Source organism: Bombina bombina, chromosome 3 (genome assembly GCF_027579735.1).
Source record: "Bombina bombina isolate aBomBom1 chromosome 3, aBomBom1.pri, whole genome shotgun sequence".
Classification (NCBI taxonomy): domain Eukaryota; kingdom Metazoa; phylum Chordata; class Amphibia; order Anura; family Bombinatoridae; genus Bombina; species Bombina bombina.
The window spans coordinates 667,509,342-667,530,964 of NC_069501.1; the positions used below are offsets into that span (position 1 = coordinate 667,509,342).

General features: G+C 39.9%; 1 protein-coding gene across 1 annotated transcript in view; it reads right to left on the reverse strand.

Annotated features, from left to right (window-relative positions):
• The window catches only part of SRRM3 (serine/arginine repetitive matrix 3), a 352,152-nt gene that overhangs the window by 205,426 nt on the left and 125,103 nt on the right, over positions 1–21,623 (reverse strand). The window contains 1 exon segment of the mRNA XM_053707414.1: positions 20,350–20,451. Within this exon segment, the coding sequence (XP_053563389.1) occupies positions 20,350–20,451 (102 nt within the window).

Here is a 21,623-nt window from a genome sequence, read left to right on the forward strand (position 1 = left end):
AAAGGCAGTTACACTAACAAAATTTTTACAGTGTATGTAACAAGTCAGCAGAGCATTGCACCCACTTGCAAATGGATGATTAACCCCTTAATACCAAAAACAGAATAATAAATGACAAAAACGTTTTTAAACACAGTCACAACTGCCACAGTCTACTGTGGTTGTTACCCTCCTCAAACACGACTTTTGAAGCCTTTTGAGCCCTTCAGAGATGTCCTGTATCATGCAGAAGGAAGCTGAGTGTCTCAGTCTGTAATTCTAGCTGCGCAGAAAAGCGCTAAAATAGGCCCCTCCCACTCATATTACAACAGTGGAAAGCCTCAGGAAACTGTTTCTAGGCAAAAATCAAGCCAGCCATGTGGAAAAAAACTAGGCCCCAATAAGTTTTGTCACCAAACATATATAAAAACGATTAACTTGCCAGCAAACGTTTTATATTACACTTTTATAAGAGTATGTATCTCTGTTAATAAGCCTGATACCAGTCGCTATCACTGCATTTAAGGATTAACTTACATTAATCCGGTATCAGCAGCATTATTCTAGCAAATTCCATCCCTAGAAATATGTTAACTGCACATACCTTATTGCAGGAAAACCTGCACGCCATTCCCCCTCTGAAGTTACCTCACTCCTCAGAATATGTGAGAACGGCAGTGGATCTTAGTTACTTCTGCTAAGATCATAGAAATCACAGGCAGATTCTTCTTCTAATGCTGCCTGAGATGAAACTCTGGTACCATTTAAAAATAACAAACTTTTGATTGAAGTTAAAAAACTAACTATAATACACCACTCACCTCTTACTACGTGCATCTTTGTTGAGAGTTGCAAGAGAATGACTGGATATGGCAGTGAGGGGAGGATCTATATAGCAGCTCTGCTGTGGGTGATCCTCTTGCAACTTCCTGTTGGGAAGGAGAATATCCCACAAGTAATGGATGATCAGTGGACTGGATACACTTAACAAGAGAAATGGCTTTTATGTCCCTTTAAGCACAATGGGTACAGTGTGACAAACCAATGAAAAGTAATTTGTAGCTCTCTGCTGCCTGAAGGTCTCCAGTCAAAGATCCTTACCTTTTTAAGCTGGTGTGACATCTTAGAAGTGTAACTAACTAGGTCTATTTCAGTATCATCCTCTTGCATTGCTACTTATTAACTTGCATCTCATCAGAATATAAGAACGAATGAAGTTGTCTAGATATTATGTTTAATTTTAGAAATGTACTGTTTGTGATTTTACATAAAAATCAATGTACTCTACAAAATTATAAACACTCGCGGGTGGATAAGCTTCCAGTATACTTTAGCATCAATCAATCTTAATAAGGATCAATGTACTTTTCTTTTTTGGTCAGCTGATTTTAAGAGCTTAGTGTCTGTGACTTAAGTGCTACTTGATGCTTGATGACATCTGAAGTCACTCACTAGCAAAGCTTGAAACTAATTAGTACATCTTGTACACAAGCAAAATGGGGAAAGGTAATATACTAATTTATTTCCATATCTAGGATGAGCTAACATCTAGATGCGCTAAATCCCATTATATGATAGACTTCTATGGAGAAACGCTGAAAAACTCATGTCAGCTATCATTTGTGGTCTATACATATGAAACTAAGGGAATACATATGGAACTAAGGGTATACATATGGAACTAAGGGAATACATATGGAACTAAGTGTATACATATGGAAATATACATATGGAACTAAGGGTATACATATGGAACTAAGGGAATACATATGGAACTAAGGGAATACATATGGAACTAAGGGAATACATATGGAACTAAGGGTATACATATGGAACTAAGGGAATACATATGGAACTAAGGGTATACATATGGAACTAAGGGAATACAAACGGAACTAAGGGTATACATATGGAACTAAGGGTCTTTTTTTGGATGGGTCTTCTGAATTTGAGGGAATTCATACTTAAAAAACATAATTTATGCTTACCTGATAAATTTATTTCTCTTGTAGTGTATCCAGTCCACAGGTCATCCATACTTGTGGGATATTCTCCTTCCCAACAGGAAGTTGCAAGAGGATCACCCACAGCAGAGCTGCTATATAGCTCCTCCCCTAACTGCCATATTCAGTCATTCGACCGAAACAAGCCGAGAAAGGAGAAACCATAGGGTGCAGTGGTGACTGAAGTTTAAATTAAAATTTAGACCTGCCTTAAAAAGACAGGGCGGGCCGTGGACTGGATACACCACAAGAGAAATAAATTTATCAGGTAAGCATAAATTATGTTTTCTCTTGTAAGGTGTATCCAGGCCACGGATCATCCATTACTTGTGGGATACCAATACCAAAGCTAAAGTACACGGATGAAGGGAGGGACAAGGCAGGCTTAAATGGAAGGAACCACTGCCTGTAGAACCTTTCTCCCAAAAATAGCCTCCGAAGAAGCAAAAGTATCAAATTTGTAAAATTTTTAAAAAGTATGAAGCGAAGACCAAGTCGCCGCCTTGCAAATCTATTCAACAGAAGCCTCATTTTTAAAAGCCCAGGTGGAAGCCACAGCTCTAGTAGAATGAGCTGTAATCCTTTCAGGGGGCTGCTGTCCAGCAGACTTATAGGCTAAGCGTATTACGCTCCGAAGCCAAAAAGAAAGAGAGGTTGCCGAAGCTTTTTGACCTCTCCTCTGTCCAGAGTAAACAACAAACAGTGTAGATGTCTGGCGAAAATCTTTAGTAGCTTGTAAGTAAAACTTTAAAGCACGGACCACGTCCAGATTATGTAAAAGACGTTCCTTCTTTGAAGAAGGATTAGGACACAATGATGGAACAACAATCTCTTGATTGATATTCTTGTTAGAAACTACCTTAGGTAAAAACCCAGGTTTTGTACGCAGAACTACTTTATCTGAATGGAAAATCAGATAAGGAGAATCACATTGTAAAGCAGATAACTCAGAGACTCTCCAAGCTGAGGAAATAGCCATCAAAAACAGAACTTTCCAAGATAAAAGTTTGATATCAATGGAATGAAGGGGTTCAAACGGAACCCATTGAAGAACTTTAAGAACCAAGTTTAAGCTCCATGGGGGAGCAACAGGTTTAAACACAGGCTTAATTCTAACAAAAGCCTGACAAAAAGCTTGAACGTCTGGAACTTCTGCCAGACGCTTGTGCAAAAGAATAGACAGAGCAGAAATCTGTCCCTTTAAAGAACTAGCTGATAATCCTTTTTCCAAACCCTATTGGAGAAAGGACAATATCCTAGGAATCCTAACCTTACTCCATGAGTAATTCTTGGATTCACACCAATAAAGGTATTTACGCCATATCTTATGGTAGATTTTCCTGGTGACAGGCTTTCGTGCCTGTATAAGGGTATCAATGACTGACTCGGAGAAGCCACGCTTTGATAAAATCAAGCGTTCAATCTCCATGCAGTCAGTCTCAGAGAAATTAGATTCGGATGATTGAAAGGACCTTGTAGTAGAAGGTCTTGTCTCAGAGGCAGGGTCCATGGCGGAAAAGATGACATGTCCACTAGGTCTGCATACCAGGTCCTGCGTGGCCACGCAGGCGCTATCAAGATCACCGATGCTCTCTCCTGTTTGATTTTGGCAATCAGTCGAGGGAGCAGTGGAAATGGTGGAAACACATAAGCCAGGTTGAAGAACCAAGGCGCTGCTAGAGCATCTATCAGTGCCGCTTCTGGGTCTCTGGACCTGGATCTGTAACAAGGAAGCTTGGCGTTCTGGCGAGACGCCATGAGATCCAGTTCTGGTTTGCCCCAACGAAGAACCAATTGAGCAAACACCTCCGGATGGAGTTCCCACTCCCCTGTATGAAAAGTCTGACGACTTAGAAAATCCGCCTCCCAGTTCTCTACACCTGGGATATGGATTGCTGATAGGTGGCAAGAGTGAGTCTCTGCCCAGCGAATTATCTTGGAGACTTCTAACATCGCTAGGGAACTCCTGGTTCCCCCTTGATGGTTGATGTAAGCTACAGTCGTGATGTTGTCCGACTGAAATCTGATGAACCTCAGGGTTCCTAACTGAGGCCAAGCTAGAAGAGCATTGAATATTGCTCTTAACTCCAGAATATTTATTGGGAGGAGTTTCTCCTCCTGAGTCCACGATCCTTGAGCCTTCAGGGAATTCCAGACTGCACCCCAACCTAGAAGGCTGGCATCTGTTGTTACAATTGTCCAATCTGGCCTGCAAAACGTCATATCTTTGGACAGATGGACCCGAGATAGCCACCAGAGAAGAGAATCTCTGGTCTCTTGATCCAGATTTAGTAGAGGGGACAAATCTGTGTAATCCCCATTCCACTGACTGAGCATGCATAGTTGCAGCAGTCTGAGATGTAGGCGCGCAAATGGCACTATGTCCATCGCCGCCACCATCAAGCCGATAACTTCCATACACTGAGCCACCGAAGGGCGCGGAATAGAATGAAGAACACGGCAAGATTTTAGAAGCTTTGATAACCTGGATTCTGTCAGGTAACTCTTCATTTTTACAGAATCTATCAGAGTCCCTAGGAAGGAGACTCTTGTGAGTGGGGATAGAGAACTCTTTTCCTCGTTCACCTTCCACCCATGTGACCTGAGAAATGCCAGAACTATGTCCGTATGTGACTTGGCAATCTGAAAGCTTGACGCCTGTATCAGGATGTCGTCCAGATAAGGGGCCACTGATATACCTTGCGGTCTTAGGACCGCCAGAAGCGGTCTTAGGACCACCAGAAGCGATCCCAGAACCTTTGTAAAGATTCTTGGAGCTGTAGCTAACCCGAAGGGAAGAGCCACAAATTGGTAATGCCTGTCCAGAAAGGCAAATCTTAGGAACCAATGATGATCTTTGTGAATCGGTATGTGAAGGTAAGCATCCTTCAAATCCACTGTGGTCATGTACTGACCCTCCTAGATCATAGGTAGGATGGTCCGAATAGTTTCCATTTTGAACGATAGAACTCTGAGGAATTTGTTTAAGATCTTTAGATCCAAAATGGGTCTGAAGGTTCCCTCTTTTTTGGGAACCACAAACAGATTTGAATAAAAACCCTGTCCCTGTTCCAACTGTGGAACTGGACAGATCACTCCCATAACTAGAAGGTCTTGCACACAGTGTAAGAATGCCTCTTTCTTTATCTGGTTTACAGATAATCTTGAAAGGTGAAATCTCCCTTGTGGAGGGGAAGCTTTGAAGTCCAGAAGATATCCCTGAGATATGATCTCCAACGCCCAGGGATACTGAACATCTCTTGCCCACGCCTGGGCGAAGAGAGAAAGTCTGCCCCCTACTAGATCCGTTACCGGATAGGGGCCCGTTCCTTCATGCTGTCTTAGAGGCAGCAGCAGGCTTTCTGGCCTGCTTGCCCTTGTTCCAGGACTGGTTAGGTTTCCAGCCCGGCTTGGATTGAGCAAAAGTTCCCTCTTGTTTTGTAGCAGAGGAAGTTGATGCTGCACCTGCCTTGAAATTTTGAAAGGCACGAAAATTAGACTGTTTGGCCTTTGATTTGGCCCTGTCTTGAGGAAGGGTATGACCCTTACCTCCAGAAATATCAGCAATAATTTCCTTCAAACCAGGCCCGAATAGGGACTGCCCCTTGAAGGGAATGTTAAGTAATTTATACTTTGAAGTCACGTCAGCTGACCAAGATTTAAGCCATAGCGCCCTACGCGCCTGGATGGCGAATCCAGAATTCTTAGCAGTTAGTTTAGTCAAATGAACAATGGCATTAGAAACAAAAGAATTAGCTGGCTTAAGTGTTCTAAGCTTGTCAAGTATTTCAGTCAATGGAGTAACTGTCTGAAAGGCCTTTTCCAGAGACTCAAACCAGAACGCCGCAGCAGCAGTGACAGGCGCAATGCATGCAAGGGGCTGCAGGATAAAACCTTGTTGAATAAACATTTTCTTAAGGTAACCTTCTAATTTTTTATCCATTGGATCTGAAAAAGCACAACTGTCCTCGACAGGGATAGTGGTATGCTTTGCTAAAGTAGAAACTGCTCCCTCCACCTTAGGGACCATCTGTCATAAGTCCCGTGTGGTGGTGGCGTCTATTGGAAACATTTTTCTAAAAATAGGAGGGGGGGAAACGGCACACTGGGTCTATCCCACTCCTTATTAATAATTTCTGTAAACCTTTTAGGTATTGGAAAAACATCAGTACACACCGGCACTGCATAGTATTTATCCAGTCTACACAATTTCTCTGGCACTGCAATTGTGTCACAGTCATTCAGAGCACCTAATACCTCCCCAAGTAATACACGGAGGTTCTCAAGCTTAAATTTAAAAGTAGAAATATCTGAATCAGGTTTCCCCGAATCAGAAATGTCACCCACAGACTGAAGCTCTCCTTCCTCAGCTTCTGCATATTGTGACGCAGTATCAGACATGGGCCTTAAAGCATCTGCGCGCTCTGTATTACGTCTAACCCCAGAGCTATCGCGCTTTCCTCTAAATTCAGGCAGTCTGGCTAATACCGCTGACAGGGTATTATCCATGACGGCCGCCATGTCCTGCAAAGTAATCGCTATGGGCGTCTTTGATGTACTTGGCGCCATTTTAGCGTGAGTCCCTTGAGCGGGAGTCAAAGGATCCGTCACGTGGGGAGAGTTAGTCGGCATAACTTCCCCCTCGTCAGAATCCTCTGGTGATAATTCTTTTAAAGATAACAGCTGATCTTTATTGTTTAAAGTGAAATCAATACATTTAGTACACATTCTCCTATGGGGTTCCACCATGGCTTTTAAACATAATGAACAAGGAGTTTCCTCTATGTCAGACATGTTTATACAGACTAGCAATGAGACTAGCAAGCTTGGAAAACACTTTAAAACAAGTTAACAAGCAATATAAAAAACGTTACTGTGCCTTTAAGAGAAACAAATTTTGCCAAAATTTGAAATAACAGTGAAAAAAGGCAGTTAAACTAAGGAAATTTTTACAGTGTATGTAACAAGTTAGCAGAGCATTGCACCCACTTGCAAATGGATGATTAACCCCTTAATACAAAAAACGGATTAACAAACGTTTTTAAACAGTCACAACAACTGCCACAGCTCCACTGTGGCTTTACCTTCCTCAATACACAACTTTTGAAGCCTTTAGAGCCCTTCAGAGATGTCCTATAGCATGCAGGGGACTGCTTAGGGAAGCTGAATGTCTCTGTCTGTAATTCTAACTGCGCAAAAAAGCGCTAAAATAGGCCCCTCCCATTCATACTATAACAGTGGAAAGCCTCAAGAAACTGTTTCTAGGCAAAAATCAAGCCAGCCATGTGGAAAAAACTAGGCCCCAATAAGTTTTATCACCAAAGCATATATAAAAACGATTAAACATGCCAGCAAACGTTTTATATTGCCATATTATCAGAGTATATATCTCTGGTAGTAAGCCTGATACAAGTCGCTATTAAATCACTGTTTTTAGGCTTAACTTACATTAATCAGGTACCAGCAGCATTTTCTAGTCCCTAGAAAAATTTAAAACTGCACATACCTTATTGCAGGATAACCTGCACGCCATTCTCCCTCTGAAGTTACCTCACTCCTCAGACATATGTGAGAACAGCAGTGGATCTTAGTTACTTCTGCTAAGATCATAGAAAATCGCAGGCAGATTCTTCTTCTAAATGCTGCCTGAGATAAAATAGTACAACTCCGGTACCATTTAAAAATAATAAACTTTTGATTGAAGAAAAAAAACTAACTATATTACACCACTCTCCTTTTACTACCTCCAGCCTTGTTGAGAGTTGCAAGGGAATGACTGGGTATGGCAGTTAGGGGAGGAGCTATATAGCAGCTCTGCTGTGGGTGATCCTCTTGCAACTTACTGTTGGGAAGGAGAATATCCCACAAGTAATGGATGATCCGTGGACTGGATACACCTTACAAGAGAAAAACAGAATTTATGCTTACCTGATAAATTACTTTCTCCAATGGTGTGTCCGGTCCACGGCGTCATCCATAACTTGTGGGAATATTCTCTCCCCAACAGGAAATGGCATAGAGCACAGCAAAAGCTGTCCATATAGTCCCTCCTAGGCTCCGCCCACCCCAGTCATTCGACCGACGGACAGGAGAAAAAACAGGAGAAACCATAAGGTGCCGTGGTGACTGTAGTTAAAGAAAGAAATTCATCAAACCTGATTAAAAAACCAGGGCGGGCCGTGGACCGGACACACCGTTGGAGAAAGTAATTTATCAGGTAAGCATAAATTCTGTTTTCTCCAACATTGGTGTGTCCGGTCCACGGCGTCATCCATAACTTGTGGGAACCAATACCAAAGCTTTAGGACACGGATGAAGGGAGGGAGCCAATCAGGTTACCTAAACAGAAGGCACCACGGCTTGCAAAACCTTTCTCCCAAAAATAGCCTCCGAAGAAGCAAAAGTATTAAATTTGTAGAATTTGGCAAAAGTGTGCAGGGAAGACCAAGTCGCTGCCTTACATATCTGATCAACAGAAGCCTTGTTCTTGAAGGCCCATGTGGAAGCCACAGCCCTAGTAGAGTGAGCTGTGATGCGTTCAGGAGGCTGCCGTCCGGCAGTCTCGTAAGCCAAACGGATGATGCTTTTCAGCCAAAAGGAAAGAGAGGTGGCAGTAGCTTTTTGACCTCTCCTCTTGCCAGAATAAACGACAAACAGAGAAGACGTTTGTCTGAAATCCTTTGTTGCTTCTAAATAGAACTTTAAAGCACGAACTACATCTAAATTGTGTAACAAACGTTCCTTCTTTGAAAATGGATTCAGACACAAAGAAGGCACAACTATTTCCTGGTTAATATTCCTGTTGGAAACAACCTTTGGAAGGAAACCAGGTTTAGTACGCAAAACAACCTTATCTGAATGGAACACCAGATAGGGCGGATTACACTGCAAAGCAGATAACTCAGAAACTCTTCTAGCAGAAGAAATAGCAACCAAAAACAGAACTTTCCAAGATAACAACTTGATATCTATGGAATGTAGAGGTTCAAACGGAACCCCTTGAAGAACTGAAAGAACTAAATTCAGACTCCAGGGAGGAGTCAAAGGTCTGTAAACAGGCTTGATCCTGACCAAAGCCTGAACAAAAGCTTGAACATCAGGCACAGCTGCCAGTCGTTTGTGTAATAAGACAGATAAAGCAGAAATCTTTCCTTTTAGAGAACTCGCTGATAATCCCTTATCCAAACCCTCTTGGAGAAAGGAAAGGATCCTAGGAATTTTGATCTTACTCCATGAGAATCCCTTGGATTCACACCAACAGATATATCTTTTCCATATTTTATGGTAAATTTTTCTAGTTACAGGTTTTCTGGCTTGAACCAGAGTATCTATTACAGAATCCGAAAACCCACGCTTAGATAAGATCAAGCGTTCAATTTCCAAGCCGTCAGCTGGAGGGAAACTAGATTTGGATGTTCGAATGGACCTTGTACTAGAAGATCCTGTCTCAAAGGTAGCTTCCATGGTGGAGCCGATGACATATTCACCAGGTCTGCATACCAAGTCCTGCGTGGCCACGCAGGAGCTATCAAGATCACCGAGGCCCTCTCCTGCTTGATCCTGGCTACCAGCCTGGGAATGAGAGGAAACGGTGGAAACACATAAGCTAGGTTGAAGGTCCAAGGCGCTACTAATGCATCCACTAGAGTCGCCTTGGGATCCCTGGATCTGGACCCGTAGCAAGGAACCTTGAAGTTCTGACGAGACGCCATCAGATCCATGTCTGGAATGCCCCATAATTGAGTCAACTGGGCAAATATCTCCGGGTGGAGTTCCCACTCCCCCGGATGGAATGTCTGACGACTCAGATAATCCGCCTCCCAGTTTTCCACTCCTGGGATGTGGATCGCAGATAGGTGGCAGGAGTGATCCTCCGCCCATTTTATGATTTTGGTCACTTCTCTCATCGCCAGGGAACTCCTTGTTCCCCCCTGATGGTTGATGTAAGCAACAGTCGTCATGTTGTCTGATTGGAATCTTATGAATCTGGCCTTTGCTAGTTGAGGCCAAGCCCTGAGAGTATTGAATATCGCTCTCAGTTCCAGAATATTTATCGGGAGAAGAGACAAGTCTGTATAGTCCCCATTCCACTGTTTTAGCATGCACAGTTGTAATGGTCTTAGATGAATTCGCGCAAAAGGAACTATGTCCATTGCTGCAACCATCAACCCTACTACTTCCATGCACTGAGCTATGGAAGGTTGTGGAACAGAGTGAAGAACTTGACAAGCGTTTAGAAGTTTTGACTTTCTGACATCTGTCAGGAAAATCTTCATTTCTAAAGAATCTATTATTGTCCCCAAGAAAGGAACTCTTGTCGACGGAGACAGGGAACTCTTTTCTATGTTCACTTTCCATCCGTGAGATCTGAGAAAGGCTAGAACGATGTCTGTGTGAGCCTTTGCCCTTGAAAGAGACGGCGCTTGTATCAGAATGTCGTCCAAGTAAGGTGCCACTGCAATGCCCCTTGGTCTTAGAACCGCTAGAAGGGACCCGAGTACCTTTGTGAAAATCCTTGGAGCAGTGGCTAGCCCGAATGGGAGAGCCACAAACTGGAAATGTTTGTCCAGAAAGGCGAACCTTAAGAACTGATGATGATCTTTGTGGATAGGAATATGCAGATACGCATCCTTTAGATCCACGGTAGTCATAAATTGACCTTCCTGGATTGTAGGTAAAATCGTTCGAATAGTTTCCATTTTGAACGATGGCACTCTGAGAAATTTGTTTAGGATCTTTAAATCCAGAATTGGTCTGAAAGTTCCCTCTTTTTTGGGAACTACAAACAGATTTGAGTAAAACCCCATTCCTTGTTCCACGGTTGGAACTGGGTGTATCACTCCCATTTTTAACAGGTCCTCTACACAATGTAAGAATGCCTGTCTCTTTATTTGGTTTGAAGATAAATGAGACATGTGGAACCTTCCCCTTGGGGGTAGTTCCTTGAATTCCAGAAGATAACCCTGAGAAACTATTTCTAGTGCCCAGGGATCCTGCACATCTCTTGCCCAAGCCTGAGCGAAGAGAGAGAGTCTGCCCCCTACTAGATCCGGTCCCGGATCGGGGGCTACTCCTTCATGCTGTTTTTGTAGCAGCAGCAGGCTTCTTGGCCTGCTTACCCTTGTTCCAACCTTGCATCGGTTTCCAAGCTGGTTTGGTTTGTGAAGCATTACCCTCTTGTCTAGAGGCTGCAGAGTTGGAGGCCGGTCCGTTCCTGAAATTGCGAAAGGAATGAAAATTAGACTTATTCTTGGCCTTTAAAGGCCTATCTTGTGGGAGGGCGTGGCCCTTACCCCCAGTGATGTCTGAGTTAATCTCTTTCAATTCTGGCCCAAAAAGGGTTTTACCCTTGAAAGGGATATTAAGCAATTTTGTCTTGGAAGATACATCCGCTGACCAAGACTTTAGCCAGAGCGCTCTGCGCGCCATAATTGCAAACCCTGAATTTTTCGCCGCTAATCTAGCTAACTGCAAAGCGGCATCTAAAATAAAGGAATTAGCTAACTTAAGTGCGTGAATTCTGTCCATAACCTCCTCATACGGAGTTTCTCTACTAAGCGACTTCTCTAGTTCCTCGAACCAGAACCACGTTGCTGTAGTGACAGGAATAATGCACAAAATAGGTTGCAGGAGGTAACCTTGCTGTACAAAAATCTTTTTAAGGAAACCCTCCAATTTTTTATCCATAGGATCTTTGAAAGCACAACTATCCTCAATAGGAATAGTAGTGCGCTTGGATAGTGTAGAAACTGCCCCCTCGACCTTAGGAACTGTCTGCCATAAGTCCTTTCTGGGGTCGACCATAGGAAATAATTTCTTAAATATAGGAGGGGGGACAAAAGGTATGCCGGGCTTCTCCCACTCCTTATTCACTATGTCCGCCACCCGCTTGGGTATAGGAAAAGCGTCGGGGTGCACCGGAACCTCTAGGAACTTGTCCATCTTGCACAATTTTTCTGGAATGACCAGGTTGTCACAATCATCCAGAGTAGATAGCACCTCCTTAAGCAGTGCGCGGAGATGCTCTAATTTAAATTTAAATGTCACAACATCAGGTTCTGCCTGTTGAGAAATTCTACCTGAATCAGAAATTTCCCCATCTGACAAAACCTCCCTCATGGCCACTTCAGATTGGTGTGAGGGTATGACAGAGCAATTTTCATCAGCGCCCTCCTGCTCTTCATTGTTTAAAACAGAGCAATCGCGCTTTCTCTGAAATGCAGGCATTTTGGATAAAATATTTGCTATGGAGTTATCCATTACTGCCGTCAATTGTTGCATAGTAACAAGCATTGGCGCGCTAGAAGTACTAGGGGTCTCCTGCGTGGGCAAAACTGGTGTAGACACAGAAGGAGATGATGTAGAACTATGTCTACTCCCTTCATCTGATGAATCATCTTGGGCAACTTTACTATCTGTGGCAGTACTGTCCTTACTTTGTTTGGACGCTATGGCACAATTATCACACAATTTTGAAGGGGGAGACACATTGGCTTCCATACATACAGAACATAGTTTATCTGAAGGCACAGACATGTTAAACAGGCTTAAACTTGTCAATAAAGTGCAAAAACCGTTTTAAAACAAAACCGTTACTGTCTCTTTAAATTTTAAACAGGGCACACTTTATTACTGAATATGTGAAAAACTATGAAGGAATTGTTCAAATTTAACCAAATTTTCACCACAGTGTCTTAAAGCATTTAAAGCATTGCACCCCAAATTTCAGATCTTTAACCCTTAAAATGAGCAAACCGGAGCCGGTTACAGTTTTAAACCCTCTACAGTCCCAGCTACAGCCTTTGCTGCGACTTTACCAAACCCAGGGGGTATACGATACCAAATGAAGCCTTTTCAACTACTTTCAGATCCACACACATGCAGCTGCATGTCCTGCTCTCAAAAGTAACTGCGCAGTAATGGCGCGAAAATGAGGCTCTGCCTACTACAGAGAAGGCCCTTCCTGACTGGGAAGGTGTCTAAATCAGTGCCTGACGTAAAAAAACGTTCCCCAAAGTTTATAAAGTGTGAATTACAATATCAAGCTATATAAAATGCCCAAATAAAGCAATCGATCTAGCCCATAAAAGTGTCTACCAGTTTTATAGCCCATAATAAGCCCTTTATTCTGTTTGAGACTAAGAAAATGGCTTACCGGTCCCCATGAGGGGAAATGACAGCCTTCCAGCATTACACAGTCTTGTTAGAAATATGGCTAGTCATACCTTAAGCAGAAAAGTCTGCCACTGTTTCCCCCAACTGAAGTTATCTCATCTCAACAGTCCTATGTGGAAACAGCAAACGATTTTAGTTACTGCTGCTAAAATCATATTCCTCTCACAAACAGAACTCTTCATCTTTTTCTGTTTCAGAGTAAATAGTACATACCAGCACTATTTTAAAATAACAAACTCTTGATAGTAGAATAAAAAACTACAACTAAACACCACATACTCTTCACCATCTCCGTGGAGATGTTGCTTGCTCAGCAGGCAAAGAGAATGACTGGGGTGGGCGGAGCCTAGGAGGGACTATATGGACAGTTTTGCTGTGCTCTTTGCCATTTCCTGTTGGGGAGAGAATATTCCCACAAGTTATGGATGACGCCGTGGACCGGACACACCAATGTTGGAGAAAGATAATTATAAACATACTATTATAGATTAATTAATAAACTATACATGTGTGTGTGTATTTATATATAGAAATACACAGTAATGATGATCTGCACTAACTGGACTTTTTCAAAGTGGATGATTTATTCCAGAAATCAAGCACTCCCCTTCATCAGACTGGTCTGATGAAGGGGATGTTTGATCCCCAAAACGTCGCTGTTTAGAGTAAATCGTCAACTTTGAAAAAGTTCAGTGAGTGCGGATCCTCATTACTGTGTATTACATAAAAATTATGAACACAATAGTGTGTGAGCTTAGACATTTGAGACCCTTATTGAGACATAGAATAACGGTGCAGTCTCCCTAGTCACAATAGAAATATATACTGTATATCAAGCTTTAAATGCGCCTTTAAAGCTTGATTGTCATAAGACTGCTATACCTTTAAGTTAACTACACAACCCCTTTCTGATGTCTATAAAGAACAGGTTTTCCCTATTTGATTGCTTGATTATAGTGATGTGTTAGGGAAAGTTAGTTGTAGGAATTGCAACTCTCTACTCTTCAGTATATCTGGTCCTTAAATATACTTGTGGAAATATCTTGCTGGACATTATTATTACTAACAGGATCAAGCTAACTAAATCTAAACTCTCATACTACAACTACCTTTTTGGATCCGTAGATTCATTTCACTGTTTGCTCTCTCAGCCTGTCAGTGTGTCTCGGAAGAGCCTCTCTCTCAGCCGCATCGTGACGTCACACGGCCCGGCTCTCTCCTCACCGCAACAGCACGGCACATCGAGTCAGCGTTCTCCTGATCAAGCTACAGGGATTCTGTCACACCTTAAGTCCCAAACTTGCCACATTTACCGGATTACAACAACTGAGGTGCTTCACTGAAGGGCTCCCTGGCTCTATCTCCGGATAACCGCAAGTATAAGTAACTGCTTCTCATAAATACAGTGACTGTTCTCTATTGCCTGCTTTTACCAGAGATCTCTAACACCAACCCTCTGAAGTTTAACTACTTATTAACTCTTACTAACAAGAACGCATGAACATTTTGGATTACTGATCATAACACTGACTGTTTTGATTTAAAATCTTAACTAATTCAAGCTGAGCTTTAATAGTGATACAATACTTAATGCAAGTTACAAATTGAGAGTCAGTTGTCTACACGCTAGAGACATATTACTCCATACGCTTCTTTTTATTTGCTCAATCAACAAATAAGAAATATATTATTACGCTACTTACTCATATACCTCTTACTTACAGTACAATTAAGTTTGAGGTACAAGTGAATAGCTACAACCAAACACTTAACACTCCTGTACGTTTCAGATAATAGGATAGGAACGTAACATTGATAGACCTTCGAAATGCGTAAGAGCAATCAGTCTGGGGTCTATACATATTAGACCTTCATTTTTAAGACTGTATTTTGGACTTTTAACTGTTGTGATGAAACAGAACTAGCTAGTTCCAGGGACATACCCTATATCGAACAAACTTTAGGGGATCCGTGATAGAAATAACGCTGTTGTGCAAACTTCATCTGTATTTGTTTTACGTGTCAGATAAAAACTTCATATAATGAGGATTTTAAATGTGAGTGTGATGTATTAAATAGGTTTATAACTTGGGATTTTAATAAACAGAATTACATTATTTGCTGTTTTCTCTAATCCTTCCTTATGAGAACGGCGAGATCACACAGTAATCATCCTGAGAAGTAAAAAGGACTGGAAGTTTCTACCACTGATAAGAGGCATCATTATCTAAACAAGTCCCTGTCAAGAGCAAATACAAGGCAGATACATCAGATACGTCTAACACCTCATATTGATTGAGGTAGCATAAAGTAAGTGGACACCCAAAAGGGGATTAACTTAGAGGATCTACACACATCTACTTAAAGGAAAACTATCTCTTTGGGATAATCTTTTTTTTATATATACAGTATATATATATATATATCAAGGACATGCAGTCATAGGAGGCAGGGGAGGCAGAGCCTCCCCTGCCATATGGGCCCAAAGTTTATTTAAATGTATAATATAAATAAAATTAAGAAATTGTGTTAAAAAAAAAAAATGTACTTTTTAATTTCTCCCCCATGTTACGCTATGGAGATGCAGAGAAGACATACTCCATAGCGCAACATGGGTGCATATTATGAACATTAGCGACACCTGCTGGCATAACACAACCTATTCACTTTTTTTTCCCCAAGTTACGCTATGGAGAGGCACTGTACTTTTGTACCTCTCCATTGCGTAACATCATGACATTTTTTAAATAACCGGCGAAGGATCAAAACACCACCCACTGGCTGTCACAGGCTGACTGATTGTCAGCCAGGAAAATATAGGCCAATCGGAGGCATGACTCGTAATGCCTCTTAGAGAGGGAGCCAATCAGACGGTCATGTTCTCCTGTGATTGACAACAACAGGAGAACGTGACCGTTATTGATTGGCTCCCTGCGCATGCGCAAGATAGAATCCAGAGCGCAGAAGTACTGGAGACGTAGGCTGGCGGCAAAGTCTGTAAAGGAAGGGCTGTGTGTTGCCACCTGATCAGCTCATCCCTTCTGGTTCACATGGACGCGGACGGAGCGACGGAGCACTGGAGCCTGGCCATATACTAATTTGTTAGAAAATATTCAGCTTGCTGACAGGTAAGTCACAACAGAAAGGGTCTATGCTAATGCTTTCATCATGAATCAAGGTATATTATAATAAAAAATAATGTGCACAAATAGTAGTTATGTAATGATGCAGCAGCAGGGGAGTTAATGAAATACATAGTTTTACTACTATTTGTCCACATTATTTTTATTATAATATACCTTGATCATGAATCAAGGTATATTATAATAAAAAATAATGTGCACAAATAGTAGTTATGTAATGATGCAGCAGCAGGGGAGTTAATGAAATACATAGTTTTACTACTATTTGTCCAAATTATTTTTATTATAATATACCTTGATCATGAATCAAGGTATATTATAATAAAAAATAATGTGCACAATTAGTAGTTATGTAATGATGCAGCAGCAGGGGAGTTAATGAAATACATAGTTTTACTACTATTTGTCCACATTATTTTTATTATAATATACCTTGATCATGAATCAAGGTATATTATAATAAAAAATAATGTGCACAAATAGTAGTTATGTAATGATGCAGCAGCAGGGGAGTTAATGAAATACATAGTTTTACTACTATTTGTCCACATTATTTTTATTATAATATACCTTGATCATGAATCAAGGTATATTATAATAAAAAATAATGTGCACAAATAGTAGTTATGTAATGATGCAGCAGCAGGGGAGTTAATGAAATACATAGTTATACTACTATTTGTCCACATTATTTTTATTATAATATACCTTGATCATGAATCAAGGTATATTATAATAAAAAATAATGTGCACAAATAGTAGTTATGTAATGATGCTTTTGGTCCGTTTTGCTTTTCTTTTTTTAATATACCATGTTGTCCAGAGAGAGACTAGTCCTGACTGATATGATGATCAAGGGATAGAATAATAAAATGAATGTGCACTGCAGAAATAATATATCACTGTATTTAACTGCCTTTAATAGATTATATAATCTTTCTATACGCATTTATGTGAATTATGTAATATAAATGTGACCAGTTATGGCTCATGCATCTATAATGTAAAGGACATTGTCATTTTAAAGACATCTTCCTTTTAGATGCAACTTCCTTTATGTGTTTATTTTCTGTTTAATGTTAACCCCCTGAACTCAGACTCTAACAGCATAAAAGAGACCCATATCACTGAAATAGGGGACTGAAAATGAGGAATAGCATTTTGAATGTACAATCCAATTTAGAGATGTTGTATTCATTGCATATTAATGATATTCATTGGTACATTTTGGGTTAACAGTAGCACTGTTTACATAACTTAGCATGCCACGTGCTTGCTAACTGTCTTGGCTAAAGTATTAAACTTCCATGATTCTGATAAAAATTGCAAACTTTCTAAGGTAATTGTATTATTATTTAATTAACTCTTTTTTAATCCTTTGTTGAAAAGCATACCTAGTGGGATAGAGCATGTGCGTTTCTTGAGTGGCAGCAGTAATGTTTGCAGTATTGATCACTTGTTAATTTTTGTTGAAATAAAAATATCTAGATATGCTCAGCAGCATTTGTGTCTTTAAAACTTTCAAGGGATTTGAAACCAATATTTTTTTATTTCATAATTCAGATACAGCATGCAATTTGAAGCAAATTTCTAATGTACTACTCAAAAAAATTATAATAGGAGTACATTAGAAAGCTGCTTAAAACTGCTGCTTTTTTCTGAATCATGACAGAAAAAATATGGGTTTCATATTCCTTTAAAGGGATAGGAAATTCAAAATAAAACTTGCATGATTCTAATAGAGCATGTCCCTTTAACTATATTTTATTTGCTGTTTAGAGAGGTTAAATGACATATAAATATGTGTGTCACTGGCTGTGTAATTGTATTAATGGTAAAAAGAAATCAAATAATTGCCTGAGAGTGACAGATGACAGTCCGACGCCATTTCTGCACTGTGGAGAATCTTTCCACAGTGCAGAAATGGCGTCTGACTGTCATCTGTCACTCTCAGGCAATTATTTGATTTCTTTTTACCATTAATACAATTACACAGCCAGTGACACAAATATGTATATGTCATTTAACCTCTCTAAACAGCAAATAAAATATAGTTAAAGTGTGTGTTGTAATTAATGTGCTAATTGCCCTTGTGCAACCTGCTAAATTATTTGTATATTTAAGCTACATCGATTAGGTTCATATATGGGTTTGTCGGGCATATCATAGCAAGTGCCTCACCAACCTCTGACTTCACTGCACGTCACTGATATAGATATATATATATATGTATATATATATATATATATATATATATATATATATATATATATATATATATATGTATATATATATATATATATATATATATATATATATATATATACATATACACAGTACTGTGCAAAAGTCTTAGGCCACCATTAGATTTTTTGTTTTAACAATGGTAAAATGGCCATATATCATTATTTCTCTGTCTCTTTATTAGAATACAACCAGAAAAAGATATTTGCATGCAGTAATAAAAAACAAAAAATGCTTCAATAGGCTAAAGTGGCAAGTATTTAGTGTGACCTCTCCTTCTTCTTTGAGAGACCAGAAGAAGTCAAGCAAGGCCCTGGCTCAGAATCTAGCAGCTTCATCGGTATGCTAAATTGACCCTTCTACAGTCCGAAGAAGCTTGATCAGGAATGGTCTTTGTGGAAGGGTAGCAGCTAAGAAACCACTTTTTCAGAAGGGGAACAGGGTGCAAAGGCTAAGATATGCTAAAGCTCACAAAGATTGGAATGAAGATCAGTGGAAATGGGTATTATGAGGTGACAAATCCAAGTTTGAAAATTTTGGGTCCAATAGTCAACAATATGTGAGAAGATGAGTTGAAGAGAGATGTAAGAATGAGTGCTTGTGGCCTTCATTAAAACATGGTGGAGGGTCTGTCATAGTTTGGGACTGCATTTCTGCAAGTGGTGTTGGCGATATTGTCCAAATTGATGGGATCATAAATGCTGAAAAGTACAGACAGGTTTTAATTCATCATGCCATTCCTTCTGGAAAGCGCCTGATAGGGAATGGTTTTATTTTTCAGCATGATAACGATCCCAAGCACACTGCTAATGCAGTGAAATTATATTTGGAGAGAAAAACAGCTGATAAAAAAACTGACTGTCATGGACTGGCCTCCACAGTGCCCAGACCTGAATATTGTAGATGGATTATTGGATCACCTGGACAGAGAAAGAAATAAAAGACAACCTAAATCTAAAGAAGAACACTGGGAAGTGGTGAAAGAAGCCTGGTATAATATATCAGAAAATCAAGATGTGCTTAGTGCCAATGAGGGTCACACTAAATACTGACTTTTGCCTAAAGAAGCCATTTTGTTCTGAAAATTGTGTTTTTGTTTATATTTTGTGTACATATTTCCTGTATTTTCTGTTTGTATCTAAATAAAGAGACCAAAAATAATAAATATGGATGGTCATTAAAACGTTGATAAAACAACAAATCTAATGGTGGCCTAAGACTTTTGCACAGTACTGTATATATATATATATATATATATATATATATATATATATATACATTTATAATATAAGCACGGAGGTGGATGCACTCTCAAACCAGATTGGAACACTTTCCATGCCACCAGCAAAATTCACAGCTCCGGGTGCACATCAGGCACTACTCACAGAAAGCTGCAATTAAATCCATTGAGCAAAACACAAAATAGCCAGCACACAGTCAGGTTAAAAAGTAATCATGAATTGTTATTTACAGCATTTAGCTAAATGGTGATAGGTCCATGTGTTGCCTCAAGGCATCTTCTTACATGGGCCCCAAACCTACAGACACATACATGCCAGTTCAAACCAGCTATATATTTGTTTACTACTGAACAGCTTTGTGTATGTGATTTTTTTTTTTTAAATTCAAACTAATCGAGCACTTTCAATAGGCAACATCATAAAATATTCTTCATATATTCAATGCAATATACTGAGATCTATGGAATCTCTTGTTTAGGTTAAATGCTACTTATTTTTAAAAACATACCTGCTCAATGGGTAAATTATTTTGTTTAAATAAGTTCTTAAAGAAAATTTACTTACATCTGACGCCCATGTTGATCCTCTCTGGTCAATACTCCTTCTTTCTCCATGAGCATCTGACGAAAGGTTCCCACTTTCTGACGAATCTCCTCTTCAGAGTATCTAGAAAAAAAATGATATATTAATTTGTATTACTCAATGCTAATATTCCCATTTCATGACATTGCAATTCTATACATTTGAGTAAAAAAAATAGTTTGCTGAAGTAAAATTCTAAAAACATTCTCTATGGTTTATATTTTCTTCACTAAAATTGATATATTCTCTCTTCCATATGATTAATATTACTTAATTTTGCAAGGTCTTACTTTGGGACAACATAGGGTCTGGAGAAAAAGGTTTTGTAGTAATAAATATGAAAACATTGTGAGGAGAATGTGACCTATGACAAGTTTCCTCTCCCTTCCTATATTGCATTTACATTTCATAATAATTTATTCAAGTTTTGGGGTAGTTTATCAAATGTGGCAGCACTGTGTCATCTCAGGGGATGCGAGCTGCTCTTTTCCTCCGTGAAACCTGCCTTCTTTCACCTCCAAAATAAAAAGCTCACAATGGTGTAGCACGTTTCAAGTAAAATGGTAGGCGCACAAACAGCAACTTGCTTTGACATATTGATTTTATGCTCTTGAGAAAGGCTTGCTTTGCCGAAACGCGTTGAGCTATATTTTAATAAAATCTGAAGCTGCATATGAAGATACCCTTGTGATGGTTTTAATAAAAGGCTGATTTAAAACTGAAATCCTGTGAGTATTACCTGTTGGAGTAGTTTATGTTTCAGTTTAAATGCTTTTCATAGAATATATTTGCAATACTCTGCATAGATTTTCGTTTCATATAAAAATGCTGATATCCTTTCACCAGCAATAGAAAATGTCTCAGAATAGGCTAGCTTTACTTAAAGCATGGCATGATACATTTTACTAATCATATCAATCTGTCAGAATATAGACAGACAGATTGATAAGAAAGAGTAAAGACAGACAGACAGACAGATATATATTGCCATGTGATTGGGAAATTAAGACCACTTACTCCTCACTGTACCTGCAGATTCAAGGAGGTCAAAATACCCAGCAGGACCAAGCAGTCAGTATGCATCTACTTAAGGCTAGCTACCTAACAATGTCATGCCTATTAGCTGCCTGTCACCATTCATTAGCTTATTTATGTGTGTAAACTCTCTGATTGGCTGGGGCTCTGACTCTTTTATGCAGCTCTGAAAGCATGGAGGAAGGACCAGACATCTGCAACTCATCTGATAAAGTCTAACT